General features: G+C 39.4%; 1 protein-coding gene across 4 annotated transcripts in view; it reads right to left on the reverse strand.

Annotated features, from left to right (window-relative positions):
• The window catches only part of fam13a (family with sequence similarity 13 member A), a gene marked incomplete at its 5' end in the record, with an annotated part of 50,825 nt that overhangs the window by 28,351 nt on the left and 6,179 nt on the right, over positions 1 to 16,295 (reverse strand). For 3 of the 4 annotated variants that reach the window (XM_079336882.1, XM_079336883.1, XM_079336881.1), the window contains 6 exons: positions 4,906 to 5,126; positions 8,119 to 8,202; positions 8,653 to 8,736; positions 11,112 to 11,253; positions 13,015 to 13,192; positions 15,379 to 15,588. In XM_079336882.1, coding sequence (XP_079193008.1) covers positions 4,906 to 5,126; positions 8,119 to 8,202; positions 8,653 to 8,736; positions 11,112 to 11,253; positions 13,015 to 13,192; positions 15,379 to 15,588 — 919 coding nt within the window. Of the gene's footprint in view, positions 1 to 4,905; positions 5,127 to 8,118; positions 8,203 to 8,652; positions 8,737 to 11,111; positions 11,254 to 13,014; positions 13,193 to 15,378; positions 15,589 to 15,815; positions 16,271 to 16,295 lie in introns of those variants that run through there. The other variant, XM_079336884.1, reaches the window with a different exon arrangement.

Below are 16,295 nucleotides of genomic sequence, written 5' to 3' on the forward strand. Positions count from 1 at the left end.
AGCTGGTGGTCACTGTATCGTAATAGACTGCCTGCTGCATGAGCTGTAAGACTTGGAGTTTGGTCTTGTAGTGCTGACAACATGAGTACACCAAGGAGGAAATATTGGTGAAATATTCTTTATCATCATCTATGTTAAACAATGTTCACTGAACATATTTTTACTTTTTTCCCTGAAGCCCCTCGTTGGACCCGTCTGTTGACCAATCACAAGCGAGCCCAACCAAAAGCAGCTCTGCAGGTGTTCTCACCTTCGAATTATGCAACAGAAAGGATTTGGACAAAAGGTCAGCTTAAAAAATGTTGACAACCAGGTATAGCATTTCACCTGCTCTGCTGAATGTTCATGTGAGTGACAAAGTTTACGTTTGTTCTTTGTAATGTTCAGACAGACTCAGAGATGGATCCATTCAGACCATTTGGGGAAAAATAGTCCGCTACTATTTTGATAATTCATTGACAAAACAACAACAACAAAAAACATGTAGGTTTACTTTTTCTAACCCTTATCGTTTGATAATGTGACAATGTTTATGTTTTGGGAATTCATGATGGAACTTGCGATGGCTTTTACACATTTCATAGAACAAAATCAAAATGTAAATAATAAGTGGGAGATTTAAAGAAAAACATGACAATACATTTCTTCTTTCTAATTCTTTGAAATTATCAGGGTCAATTAGGAGTAAAGGCACATTTCATTGTGATTAGGTTCTTACTGTAATCAAAGTTTCCCTTCTTCAATTAGTAGAAAATATAGCTCAGCTGATATCACACACAGTCACAAAAAAACAGCAACTATAAACTGTAAACTCTAAACCTTCCTCTTTTGCTGATTTTTAAATATATATAATATGAATCACATCAACAACTTCCGTTAAGAGGTAACATTGCTTTCTGTGCAAATAAACACTGTCTGATCTCAGTTGTTACAAAAGACCATTTCAGTCAATGTTTGTGTCTCGGGTGGGCTTTGGTACGTGACGTGCAGCCATGGAGCTTGCCTACAAACGACTTTGGACAGCACATCAACAAGTTCATAACAAAGGGTTTAGGTTTCAAGTCAAGCAGGAATCCAAATAGGTCAAAGTTCATTAAACTTCAAAAGTGTCCTCCACTGACACAACATACAGGAAATGTTTTCCTGCTTTGTTTTTTTTTGTTTTGTTTTTTTTGAATGAATTACCACAAACACTTCCAAATTCTTTTAGAGGCTCAAGGCTGAATGTTTCCCCCCTCCCAAACTTCTTAACTGGTGTTACACAGTCTGGCAGGCGTATTAAAATAATGTGTGCCGTCACTACTGCTGTGAATTGAGAAAGCGGAAATCCTGCTTACCCACTACCTTACTGAGGGGATAAGGAAAGCTTTGTAGGGGTGCTCAGAAAACTCCTGATCCCTCTGGGACGAACGGAAAACTACCGATGACAAAGTGGCCAACGCAGACATGCTCCACTTTTCAAAGGTTTTGAAACTACGTGAACAAAAGAAGCCTGACTTAGCAGACGCTTGGGAATACGTCAAGTTCAGGTCTGGCCATTCTTTTGGTTGGGTCCCTCTCATTTCTTTTCTCCTCTTAGGGTTTTTTTTTAAAAAGCTCTCTCTGACATTCAACAACACTTAATATTATATTGCACTAAATCTTAGAAGCTGCCATTTCAGTTCAACAAGTTTATATATGCTGGATAAAAGGAAGGGAACAAAAACTTGAAATTGTCTTCTTTGGAGTGGAAGTCTGAGATTATTTAAGAGTTGATACAGATCTGGAAGCTGTTTAATGGTTTCTCACATCTTTTGTGTAGTCTGAAATTCATTTAAAGCCCTTCAAACCATCGGCTTTAAGATGACTGCCAGACATTTTTAGAATACCTCAGTGCACAAAGTGTGAGGTGGTCGAGACCGTAAGTATTTGTTGGATAAACTGGGCTTAAGGATGCTTGGTGTGTGATCAGTTCATCAGAAAATATGGTGATAAAGCAATGACAGAGCTCTAAAACTTCAGGTTGTAAACTGAGGCATGAATAGAGCCGGATGAGAATGTCACAGTTTTCAAACTGTGTTCAGTGTGGTGTGTCGATTCATTCGAAAAATTATGAATCCGGACAGCTGTTTGACAGACCGTCCTTACAAACGTAAATTCTGATTTCTTTTCAGGGTCTCTTTCCTGTCAGCGTTTTGGTAAATCGACACTGACATAAAAAATGCAGGGAAACCAGTTAAATCCAGTCGGACACATTTTGCTGTAAATATGTGCAGTCAGGCCGTCAGGCTGATGGATGACACTTCCTGACAGACGGCCAACAATACCGATATACCCACAGGGAGCCTGCACTCGCACCACACTGCAAAGTTCCTCACTTCCACCAATTTTCAATGAGCTTCTAAGAAATCCAATGGTTACATCACAAGATTCAGTGAACCATGGCAACTACACACAAAAGCCAGTATGCATCCCCCTACAAGCAACAACGCAATGCTGAGAGCAGAATATGTTCACATGATGCTGCTATGTTGGCCCATGTGGCCTGAGAGAGGAGTGAGGCTGGTGTCATATTTCAGATACAGGTGAGAGCACTGAAGTATATTTAATAACTGGATAATTCTGCTTGATAAAGAACATTTAAGAACACTAATGGAAAAACACTGAGCATGATGGTTCGATTTGGAATGGGTCCAAAAGCAGATCGAAGGTAGCGGAGTGACTTCGGACAGGGGAGGGAAGTTCCTACAAAGAAAGATGGATGTGCCAAATGTCCTCAGATAAATTCCAAAGTTGTGTCTTCATCACTGACAAGGTGTCAGAATGAGTCCTACATACTTCATCTCTCAGAATAACATTGAACAGAGTTTCTGTACAATGTAATATTTATATTATAATAAAAGAAATAATGTAAAATGTGTCCCAAAATCATTTCTTGACTTGGTCATTCGGCCTGTGTTTCATTGAGGTGTACAGTGTGTGGCTGTGCTGCTGCTGCTGACACAGACTTGTATGACACGTATCTACGGAAAGTGGCAGCAAGCTGACGAGCAGGCATGATAGCAGCTACAGATATGAAACACAGATGGATCCGCGAAATGGAAAATGATCACATTATTTGCTGTGGGTCTGGAGTCAAAACCACAGCTACTTAACAACGTTCAATAGAGACTCAAACTTCCTGTATCGCACAAATACTTTGGGAACTTTTAAAGTCTACAACCTTTTTGATTTGTCAACATTACTCGCTCGTATTCAAAGTGTTCTTGCATTAAAGGCAGTGAACTTTGTTTTTTTTTTGCAGACTGCAGGTGTTTATTAGTAAATACAAGCCAGTTCATGTTGCTGACGCACTTTACTGGGGTCCCCTGTCACACTGTCTGTACATCAGTCACCTAATGCCTACTGAAAGGGACATTTTCAGGAGGTGAGGGAGACCCAGCAGGAGATTTACTGTTACTCTGAAGAGGTGAGGATAGCTTGTGCTGAAGTATTATATTTGTCTCGTCATGTAGTCAGGAACATCTGCTCTATGAGGAGGCAATGCTGAACCAGGCTGATTTTACAAAATGTTAGCTTACACATGTTGATAAACTGAGGTACATTTCTCTCAAAGATATACAAATAGAGTGAAAAATACCTAATTTGTTATAATACAAACAAATATTAAAATGATAAGTTGCATAATTCATAATATCATAAAACGTAATATTGATCCTTACATATGTACAGTAAATGGGTTAGGGAGCACTGTGTATGTGTGTGTATGTGTGTGTGTGTGTGTGTGTGTGTGTGTGTGTGTGTGTGTGTGTGTGTGTGTGTGTGTGTCTGTGTGTGTGTGTGTGTATGATACTTAACTTTTTATGTAAGGCGTTAATGGATCTGCTGCTGACATGGTTTGAAACTGATAAATGTCACACTAAAAGGTCACAGCTGTGTTCGACAAGTCGTAGTAGAAGTCATTTCCCAGTTTGGCACTTAAGATTCCTCTGTATTATATCTACTTACTTTGGCCAATATCAATATATCAAGTCATTTTTCCATTAATTCCATCATGATCATCAGTAAAGTAGTGACATTATGTCCCTTGGACTAATATTGAAAACACGAGGAAGAAAACCCCTTAAATGAAATAATACACTTGAATAACTGGATTTAAAATGTGTGAAAAGTTTTTAACTTAATGTCGTGAGATTTTTATAACTAAACAGAGCAGGTGCAATCACAACCAACCTGTGAATGCCAGTCGGATATCTCTAACAGAGCAGCAAAAGCCCCGACAACAGACACAACTGCAGCGCTGCTATTCCAGGACGGAGGACGCTCGACACCGAGTGGTTCCAGTTTCAGCTTCTTATAATAGGTTTGTTTGCATGCCAGGGGCACAGTGCCACAGCGCTTGGGCTTTAGATCGCTGAACACTGTCAGACACTCAATATTCTTCACCCTCATCACCATCACCTATGCAAACAGTATGTGTAACCTATTTAGCACTGCTAGAATCCCGCCCCACTTGTCCTTACTGAAACCGAACAATAGAAACATTTAAACAGTTTCATGTTGAATATGCAGCACTGACTTTTGATTTGTGTTCATTATTACAATACTGCAGGATTAACAAACTGCACACTGTTTATAGGGACAGTTAATTTGGTGATGCTTTTCTTTGTGTACAGTGATAGAAAAACACAGGCTTTAAAGCATGAAATGCACATGTGACATGTATTAATGAAACACATTTATCACTGATTTTCAATAATGTCACTGATATCTTGAAGTTGATGTTCATCACAGTGCAGCTGAGGTTCTGCAAATGCTCACATCTTGAAAATCCGTTCCACCAAAATATTTAAATGCAATAAACATAGTCTTGTACCAGGAATTTCATCAGATTTTATGCTTTCTTTTTAGACGGCAAACACTCACCGACTCAGTGACTCTGTGCTGCCTGAAGGGTTGACGCTGAGGTGGCCCAGGTGCCACCACGCAGTATCTATGTTGTCTTTGTGAGCCAGCTGAAGGGGGGCTGTCTCTACCAGCTCTGGACTGTCGGTGCTCCGGCCTGAGGTCAGGGCATGAAGTGAGTCAGCAGAGCGGCAGGGCTGAGAGAGGCCGAGAGCCATGCTATCACTCTTCCCTGTCCGCACCTGTTTTACACAGAGAGAGAGAGAGATGGAGAAGCCAGCAGCAGGTGAATCTTGTGACTGGAAACATGAGAGAGCACGGGAGGTAAATGATACACAACTGATACCATTTCTGCACAATAAAGCTCGCTCACCCAAAGCGGAGAGGGTTACTGAATACATGCATTTAAAGACCTGTTGAAGTAAAACACAGAGCAATAAAAGAGTGACAAAAGAGAGTTAAACTAATATTCTTACCGTGCTGACCCTGAGTGGGTACAAATGACGTGAACAGCCAACTGTAGTGTCAAGGAAGAACCTTAACCTAATCACAGCTTCTTTTTAGCAGTATTCTTCTGCATTTTAATGCAGCTTCAACCAACAACGCCTAAAAGGACTGTCATTATACATTGAGAAGACTTGTATACTGCTCATTTAAACCAAAGCCAAAAAGATATCTGTCTGTCTGTGAGTGGTGAGTTTAATTAAAATGCGTCCTTTATATAAACCAATTAGCAGCAGAACTTTGCCATTTAGAGTTTCAGTTATTGGGTTGTTTAAAAAAAATCAATGCCACTTCCATTTAGTGATGGCTGCAGGAAATGGGTGAATGTTTGGGAACATAATGAGCCATCAACAACTTTAGCTAGACCCAGTATGGATTTGGTCCCTCAGGCTTTGTAATTAATGAAGCTACATCTTTCATTCACATACTGTAGAACCAGAGAGGAAGGGAAAGGGATAAATAAAAAGGGTGTTCAACATGTTCAACATGCTACAGACAGATTTTTCAGGTTCATTTTTCATGTGGTTCAGCTGATGTTTTTTTCGTTTTGCTACTGTGCTTTTAAAGACAAAATACATTCAGAACTTTCAAACAATGATGGAAAATCCCCATCATAATACAGGAATGTAATGTAAACAAACAGACGTAGCTAAAAACCCCACTGCAAGGACGCCACTGACCACTGACTCTCTATGTGGTCTCATTCCTTGGTCTCAGTTTCTACCAATGCATAAAAAAAAGCTCAAACAGAACAACAAACAGGAGCTAAATAGGCCACAGCAAAGAAGCCTGACAGACCAAAACAAGGATATGACCTGCTTTGTAAATCATGGATTATCTCAAAATGTCTTCAATAAGTAATAACTGCAAAGAAAGTTAAAGAAAATACTAAGACCTTCAAATGTCACTCTTCTGTAGCAGGCCTTTGTTCACTTCTCTCTATTCTTCATTTAGACCGTTGAAGTACCTTTACAATATGATCCATACCTTTTTTTTGACATGGTGTTGAAAATCAAATGAAACAGATGCCATCTTCCATATAGAAACGTTTTATTGGTCCTACCATAGCAACAGAAGGGCTTCTTGTGACACAGTGATGATTCAAAAACAAATAGTAATACTCTGCCTCAGATATGCTTACCAGAAGCATGGGCATGTTCAACAAAGTACACTTTCACGAAACAGCCTCCCGACATTGGTTTATGGCGTGTGTGTGTGTGTGTGTGTGTGTGGCCTGGGGCTCATAGATTTTCTGGACTATACTGTAGGGACATATAGCACCTTTGCCTAACTCTGGTACTGATGTGTTGGTGACAAGCTATTGAAAATAACATTACCATGTGTAGTATCTTAGCAGATAAGGGAGATTGTTTTTATGGTGAGATTTCTGCACGTGTTTTGGAAAGGCAGTTATAAAAGTTTGATATTTATAGTTTTAATGACTCACTTAAGATGTGTGAGCACGCCAGTTGAGTAAAACATATTTGTGTTTAGTCATGTCTTGGAATAAGCCGTTCTCAACTCTAGATATAGTTATCAACAAGTTTAACAATAACAATCCCTAAAAACAGACTCATATGGTCCCCTCCCTTCCCTCCCTGAAGGACAACTTAATATTTTTGTTTGCTTGTTTTTTGTTTGCTTGTTTTTGCTTGTTTAGAGATATGATAGTGGATGGAGTCAGAAATCAGGGAAAGAGAGTGGAGAAGGGCAAGCACAGGTCAGATTCAAACCCAGACACACTAACCACTCTGCCTCAAGTTATTTTCATTTAACTTTCTACATCGTGACAGATCACAACTGAAAAATGTTCAGGAAACCTTTCTGATAGAACAGGACACCAAGATTCTTTAAAGTGCTTGTGTCAGTCGGGTGCCACTTATTGCCAATCACTGTCTACCTCACAGTAAAAAGTTGGTCCTTTTGTGTGTTTGTTTGTTTGACAGGACTAACTCATACTTTGCCCTACCTATGCACAGTTAGTCATCTAACAACAATGTGTGTTTTTGTGAATCCAACAACCTTGTTGCAAGATTTAAATGTTTATTCAATCTGATATATATTCTATCACTTTCAAGGAATATGTTGTTTTAGTTTCACCAGTGTGGCCAATACAAATCTCAAAGGTAATTGACAGTTTTTATTTGCATTGCTTTTAGCTTCCTGTGCACATGCAGGCATTTTGAAAAACACTCTTAAGCTTTGGTTGCATACCAGCTTTTGAGGAAGCAGACTTTTTTTCCCAGTATTTTCTGAGGTAGGAAAACATTCTTCATCAGCAGATGTTTTTACCCTGCTGTGCTTATCTTTGTGGAAGTCAGCGTTTCCATTATCTCTTCAATGACACAAGTCTTGATATGTTCACCACAACGCGAGAATAAGATCTCTGTTTAAAAGGGCTTTTTTTTTAGACAGTGCCCTTTTTTTCTCAATTTCTACTTCATGAACACAAACTCATTACTGATGTCATATTCATGACCAAATGCAGCTTCTGTAGTTGCAGAGCTTATCTGTAATAATACCACAGAACATTCAGAGGTGCATAACATAGTCTGTGTTGGGTGCTGTTGTTTCCTGCAGCAGATTGCCTTGATCAAATCACATCATGTGACAAAGCTGTGAGGCCACAAGCATCGGAGGCCGTCTGAAAGAGGGTCTTATTTAAAAAGCAAAACCTTTTAAAGAAAAAAAAAAGATCTCTCTAATGATAATGATGGTTATTTTCTGTACCTTCTTTTTCCTCTGCCTTGGGTTTGGAGTTGTCGTGAATTTTCTCAGAAGTTCTGTATTTTCTGGTTGGTGCTTTTGTTCATCCTTGAGGAAAACGTCAGGAGAGATGATAAAAATTAAGAGAGACAGTGTTGTCCAAAATAACTGACCAGATATGTCAGTTGTGCAATATTCAAAAGGTCCTCATTCATTCACAGAGTAACCTGATTACCATTGCAGACAGCATGCACAGGTCAGCTGACATTGATTATATCTCTAATGCTTATAGAATCAGTAAGCAGGAATGCCTTTAGTGTTTGAAAACAGCTTTTCCAAAACATGCCCATGTTATCTTAATCTTGTCACACAGGTCACACGGTTGGGCTTAAAAAGGACTATGTAAGGGAATTGCGAAGGGTTCATGCAAGTCGAACCTGAGAATTTCATAAACATCTCACAGCACACAGACTTGAACAAAGATTTTCAGAACAGGAGAGTAAACAGAAAAACTCACGCACACATACAGGCGTGACTGCTGGAAAGCTGAGCACGCACCTTTATGCTGGGAACCGGTGCCGGTGTCTTTCCATCAGGGAGGCTGGGTAAGGTCTCTGTGTCTCCCTCTGTCACGTTGCTCTCCTTGGACCAGAATAAGGACATAAGAAGAAACAAATTGTACCTGTTGCCTTATTCATACATATATTTTTACAATCAGCCATTTTAACAAGTTCTCATTGGCTCATTTGTTCTATTCTTGCTTCTTTTCTATACACCTTAACAGCAGCAGGGAGAGTAGATTTTAACAGGTTGAATTGTTGCATCCTCCAACACATTTGATGCACACTTCCAGATCATCAGCTTTTTGTCAATGTAGCAAAAGGAAACACCAGTGGGTCACGTTTGACTGCCTTCAAATGCATCGAGACTCAAGAGGAAGGTCAGGGGGTCAGGGGGCTCAGTGGGCTGCACATGTCTGTGTGTTAGCGTTTTCTGTACATGTGTGCATGTCTGTGTGTAAGATGATCTCATTCTGACTAAGGTGTTTCCATAGGTCAGCATGGTCTCATGTGGCTGAGCCCTGTAAGAATTCACAAAACAGCAAAGTGGGACATTGGTGATTGGAAATGGCATTAAAAATGTGCATATGTCAAAAGATGTCATGGTTTTCATTTAAGTGCTACTGTGAATCTGGCTCTTGGATTACTTGGGCAAGTTCTTAAGTCCAGGTTTGATATGACTATTTTAATTTTCCCAATTGTTGACATCTAGCATTTCATCTAGCATGTCACATGGGAGCCATATTCCCATGTTTGGAGAAGCACCCTGGTGCCATGGTGAGGTCAGACAAGGGAGGAGTTAAATCCCTGGAGTGATAGCCTAGTCACACCACTGTGGTATCAGATGGCGGCCATCACTGTTCAATAACAAAGCCATCAATCAAGCGCTGAAGGATTTCTTTCCAAAGGTGGAAATTCAGACTTTTTTTTTATAATTTCAGAGAATACTCATACTGCAGCTGTCGCAGCACTTCATCTTCCTCTCATCTGACCTCCTTTTAGGATTACAAGTCCATCACTGACTGTACGTTACACTGTCGAATCACATTTTGTATAAAAACTTTAAACCTAAAATAACTTAAACTGACTATGGTAGTTCGTGTGCTTCTTTTAGAAGTGTCAGAGCATACAGCACACGCCTTGTTTGTGACCTGGTTTGCTATCATGTCAGGTTCTTTCTGGGTTAAATATGCAGGACATTTTGACAGGGTTGTATACAGTAGCCAATGCCTGGGGGGGCTTTTAACTCCAACCTCCTGACGCTCAAAAGGCTCAGTGCCTGATGTGGAGTACAGGGGGCTTGGATTAGCAACAGAGCTCAGTTAGCCCTGCAGATAGACCTTTCTCCAGGCATCTCAGGGATGCTCCAACAGATCCGCTATTCACCTACAACGTCACATTACTCTGTCCAACTAGGCCACTTATTCATCCAAACAACAAATTCTCTCCCTCATCTCCTTCACTCGCTTAGGTCGATAATAAACCTTTTCAACCAGCATTCCTACAGGTCTGGAGCCCTTTTCTTTAAGGCTGGTCTTGCAGCATTCTTGCAATTGTTTTCTTATGATTTGACATTGTTTATGTATTACAAATTGTTTGGCGATAAAGTCGTTATGATTAAATTTTTCTCATTTGCAGCTTTTGTTTCGGTCGTTGCATTTGTTGGACTTTTGCATTTTGGAATAAATAATGCTTTTCAATTTACAAAAGGATCTTCTTTATTAAAGGAGATCTTACAGGCCTTAATTATGTTCTTCAGATCATTTCTTCAGTGATATTATTTTGGCATCTGTAGAAAAAAACAACAAACATTTTATATATTCGGCTTTTGCTCTCAAAAAGATGTGTCACTCATTCAACTAGCAACATTTTTACTAAGAAAATATTTTAATCAAAACATTACACAGTTCCTCACATATCCTTGTATTCAGATTTAAAGTAATATAAAGTATTTCTTAGGTTGGGGGTTTGCTTTGCTTTGCTGTGCTTTATGTTTCGGCTGGTTTCTTGTAGCTTTATGTTTCGGCTGGTTTCTTGTAGCTTTATGTTTCGGCTGGTTTCTTGTAGCTTTATTTTTTTACTCAGGTGGCAGGAAAACCAGCAGACCAGACATAAACCAGCTAATCGATGAAAACATCAGCAATCCAAGCAGCAAATATAAATCAACAAGCAGAGACTCAAAAACAGCCACCTGTGGAGAACTCTTCCCTCCAAGGCTAGAATATAAGATCAATAGTTTAATCTACTTTAGCTTGGCATTATGTAAGACAATATTTGAAAAGTTGTCCAGGTAGAAGGGCAGAGAGCGAGCTCACACTCTGAAGCGGGTTCGCGACTGTTTCAAGTTTACGAGCTTAACATGCAACCTACAGTTTGTTAGCTGCTGTATGTTGTAGTACAGACCAAAATAAAAGATATTACTGATTATTATCTGATGGCCCGCTGCTTATACCATACCTTGACAATAATAAGTTTCCACTGTTCTTCTGGGCAACCTTCTCCCTCTTTCTCAAATATATTTCTGTAGTTCTGGATGAGCTTCGCCATGATCTTGTTACAGATGATTTGGTCCTGCATTGCCTCAAAACCAGGAGTGATGCTGCAAAGAAAGAAAAAAAAAAGAAAAAAAAAAAAAGAACGAAAATCACATCATCATAGATTTCATCTGATTCTGAACAAAGTGTTCTCTGTTTACCCTTCACTTTGCAATACTTATATCAGACGACAATAATAGTTCAGCATCAGTGAGTTTACTTAATTAACAAATCTGACAGCAGCCGCTGCGGTTAGTCTGAAGTGTGACGCTTGTGAACAGCTGTTTGAGATGTGCACTGTGCTGTAGGCCTAATTATAAAACACACTGACAAACACATGGCCAACCTCTAATATAGAGAACAGGCTGTACAGTATGACAGAGTATCCAGTTTAGTCTTCACTGTATCTTTTCCCATTAAGAGCTGGTCTTTATAGCAGGCAGGGTTCACTGGGTTAAACACACCAGTTAATGATTTGAAAACATACTGCCCAGTGATCACATCCTAAATAGAGACTGGTGAGAACAGCAGCACTTAACTCATCAGCTGGACGGTGGCACATAATGATACTGATGCACCATTTATTAATAAACATGATGGTAACATGCAAAACACATCAACTCTTTAATACATGTCATATGCCACTTACAGTACTCCAAAATCCCTCACTAGACTTCATTGGTTCGAGGTGACGTAACCTTTATTATGTCACATTTGAGATATCCATTATTCAGAGAAAACTTTAGTTTTCCGTCAGTTCTTTCTCATAGTACCAGAGTGGTTTAAACATGGCACTGTCCAAATGTAAAGAAGTAAAACAATGGGAGCACACTAACACACCTATGACCTGAACTTCACCAAATAAGCTACAACACCCCCTGCTGGCCACACACTTTTACAGCGTGAGCGAGAACTAAACAGAGACAGAGACCTACAAAGTAAAAATAATAACTCCCGTCTGCTTTAACTTGAACAGAAATATGTTTTCTTTATTAGCTTAGTAAGACAGTCCTCGAACGAGGCTGCACTTCAAATACAAAGATACAAATTATTGCAAATTATTGAAATATAGAAAACAACTGGTATTATTATTGTCTAAAGTTAACTTGTGAATTGGTATCTTACTCACGCTGCATGATTCGAGGGATGAATCATCCTACTACACATGTCTCATACTCAGCAGACGCAGGAAACAAAAGTAGAGGAAAGGTGATTGAAACCTTCACCTCTAGCTGTCATGACTGTCTGACTCTTTTCTCAGACTAAAACTAATTATCATTGGATGTTATTTAAAGGCTCCAAAAATACGACTCACAAAGGTCACACTGAAGGTCACAGTCGATACACAAAACACACAAGAACTTTCTGGAACATTAGTTGATGTTTTCTTAAGACACACTGACGTCAACCTGTTTGAAGAAAGATTTTTTTGTGACCAACTTTTTATTCATTTTTAAACAAAAAAAAAAAAGAAAAGAAAAGTAAGGAGAGAAAAAAGGGTCCTATTTACTAAATTGTAAGGTTTGAACTGTTTGGATTAAGAGCCTGGTGTTGAAAACAAAGCTTTAAACAGGGTGAATATGGTATGTATTAACTTGACCCGCTGCATATGTTAATAGGAAACTACTTGCTGGTATGTTCACCATGCAAACTTGTACAATTGCTAAATGTATAGCAAGTTTTGGCTACCCGAAATTGGCCCAAAACATCAATTGATGCTTGGTGTTTAAAAAAAAGTTCCTTTTAGGAATACTTCTTTGATAGATCCATTTGAGCTCACTGGTATAGACAGGTTAGTCAGGCTCTAATACAAAAGTTTGACTCACTGAAAGACACTGGGTCCAAACACTGTGGCAAGGTTGAGGGCAGTCATACGGTTTTCCTTGTGGTTACACTCAACATGGGTGAGGAAGTGGCAGAGGTAGCGGAGGAGGTTGAGGTTAACTTCTGGAAGCTGTTGGAGCACGTCTCTGACATCCGAGCAGGAAACATCATCACCACAATCTACAAACAACATATCAGAGAGCAGGTCAGTAGTTTGCATCCTACAAAATATCAGGATTACAGTCAGTGTTTCTTCCCTTTCAAAGAAAGTGAAACTCTTTCAAAAGCGTTTGTCTAATAGTTCTAAATGCTCCCCTGAGAAAGCAGCATTTCATTACCATTGGAACAATCCAATGATGACTGATACAAGTAACTGTAGTGACTTTGGAGCCGGAGTGGTGGCTCCTTCCACCTGCTCTCTGTTATACCTAACCTTGAGTTGTAGGATATGGCAGAATGTGAGCACTGGAGTAAAGAGCATGAAAATATGTTAATGCTATTACTTGGGATACATAATTAGGTCAGAGTTGGATAAACAGATGTGACTACTTATCCTGAATGAATGAGTGACGCAAGTTTTGCGCCTGTCTAAGTCTACGCGAGTGTGTCCATGCTTATGAGGGTTGGTATGTGCACGACTAAGGAAGTGAGACAGACAGGAAACAACGGCTCAGAGAAATCAAAGCCGTTCTTGTTGTTGCATTTTTTTAAGCGAACCATCATTTATTAAAATAGGAAAGTATTATTTTTGACTTTTAATCAACTCAACAGACTATCATCATCAACACCTAAAAAGAAAATTCTCTACAGTGTTTCAGACCCAATAGTATGACATACTTTACATTTTTATATTGTGTCTTCATACTTATGGTATGTCTATAACTTAAAGGAAGACACTTGTCAAAGTCTGCATATTTCCTTATTCCAAGGTGTCAGTTTTTCCACATGACTGGTTTTTAAATCAAACACTTGATGGCAACCATGTTTCCCAATTTACCTAAGTAACTACCATAATTTATTTGGTGGTATTGGGCCAGCTACGGTAATCTGCCAAAGAGATTGATTGGAAAACAGCATCAGGCCAAAAAGCCCTCAGAACAGGCCCATATTTATGACGCCTATGAGGCGAAAAATGATACTGCAGCCAAGATGTTCAATCTCGTCCAGTTAAAAAGATTAAAACAAGAGATGAAGCATGTCAAAAATGAACCACTGACGCTTAAGCTGCCAAATCACTTCAATGACCTTTTATGACCTTTAAGATTATAACCAGAATTATGAGGTCCATCACTGTTCCAGTCGTTCTCTCTCTCTCTCCCTCTCTCTCAAACACTTAAAGGAACTCTGCATTTCCGTTCTTTTCCTCCCACTTTAAGAACTCATACCTTTATACAGATGATTATTTGAACCTCTTGATAATTACTCCAATATTAATGGCCGCAATACTTTTCATAGCCACAAAACTACAGATTTCGCAAAACAAAGTTATACGTGCCCTATCGTGCCCTGGAGTCAGTTCTCTCACTGGTCCTGTCTTCTCACACTCCCTCAGTGCAACATTTATCACGATGCATTGAATGAACTGCAGATTACATGACCTTATTCCAATCTGCTGCTATGTCCTCTGCCTATATGATAGATGGACTTAAGTTTGTACTGTGCTTTTTATAGTGCATTCACCTATTTGGGTACTCTGGTTGCCCTTTACTTTTCTTGATGCGTTTCTGAACTTAACATTTGTATTCTGAGCTTCCTGATACTGGTATATTAACGACTGCACTGTGATTGACTAACACCACGCTAGTTGGCTCATGATATACGATTTTCTTTAGAGTTGCTTTATGGTGCTACTATTGAGCATTTAACTCAAAAACCACTGACATACAGTTAGACCAATGATAAGTACTATTCGGTTGTTGACTGTTTTATTTGTTTTATTGTGTATTGTGCTCTTCTTATAATTTGGTCTTTGCCTGGGCACCCTATCAAAAGCTTCCTTTTCATTCATTGTTGTTTTATTGTAGTCGTATAACATGGATTGATTTGTGTTTTTTGATGTATGAAATCATCTACGCACTGCTTGGTGCTGATGACGGCAGTAAGTTTCTGCCCCTAAAGATAGCTCTGCTTATCTTCCAATCAGGGCCATGACCTAAATATTTACAGCACTTATGAGTGTATCAATGTCAAATGTTGGATTTGGAAAGTAGACAGCTCTCACATGATGATTGGAAAATATAAAACGTGATGCACTTAGCTGGTGTGATATTTCAAGGAAACTAATACCCAAACAATTTTGACAGATAAGCACTTGAGAATTTGGACAACAAGCTGGCGTTACAACAAATATAACCACTTTTTCTTACCTCGGTAGTGATGTACTAGTGCCTGTTTGACTGCGGAGTTCACCAGACCTTCTGGTAGATCCCGAAGGTACCGTTTGAGCAAGCTGGCCACCGTACATGAGTCAGATTCAGCAGAAAGGTCCACTTCCTCTCTGCTCTCCAGCCGCTGTTTGAGGCTTTCCACAGCACGCACATTCCCATTCACTCTGAACAGGCCCTCCTGATGCAAGGCTGAAGAACAGAAAAAAACAACAACTGTAAACTGCAAAACAAGTTAAACAGTGATATTAAGAGACAGACTTCAACTAGTTCATAAAAGAGCAAAATGGTAAAGAAATTAAGAAAACTGTCCTAAAAATGGTTTAATTGCCAGTTTGGATAATGACAACACCTGGTTAAACTTCCATTATACTGTATTTGAATAATATTGGTCTCCAGAGAAAAGTTTCCTGACCTACCTTTACGTAGAATCAAATGTGTTCGCATGTAACCATAATCAGTCTGGATCCCTACTAGTTTACGGTCCACATTAATGTTTTTACAGAATCCCCTTATTGTTTGGTGACTTTAGGGTCACTTTTTCTACCCTTGAATGATGATGCTGATATCAGAGTGAGCTGTCAGAGATATGAAAGCCCTGTAATGAGTAGTTTGTTATCCACGATCATTCAAAGGCGAGCGAACTTGTCTCGCTTCTTGACGTTCACGCTAAGCTAGACAGTGGACAGCTAGCTTACTAAAGCTTTCACAAACGTTACCTCCTCTAGTTGTACTGGACGGAGGAAGAGTGGTTCATAAAATCTGTAAGCCCCATAAGCACACTATTCGTCACTCAAATGTCAGTAAACTAATGTTGGCAGGCTAATTTTGCATTCTCACAGCCCCGTTGTCCATTCTGGTCACCCGGTGTGGTTGCAGGTATCCATGACAACCAGTAA

This window comes from Symphodus melops (assembly GCF_947650265.1).
Source record: "Symphodus melops genome assembly, chromosome: 2".
Classification (NCBI taxonomy): Eukaryota; Metazoa; Chordata; class Actinopteri; order Labriformes; family Labridae; genus Symphodus; species Symphodus melops.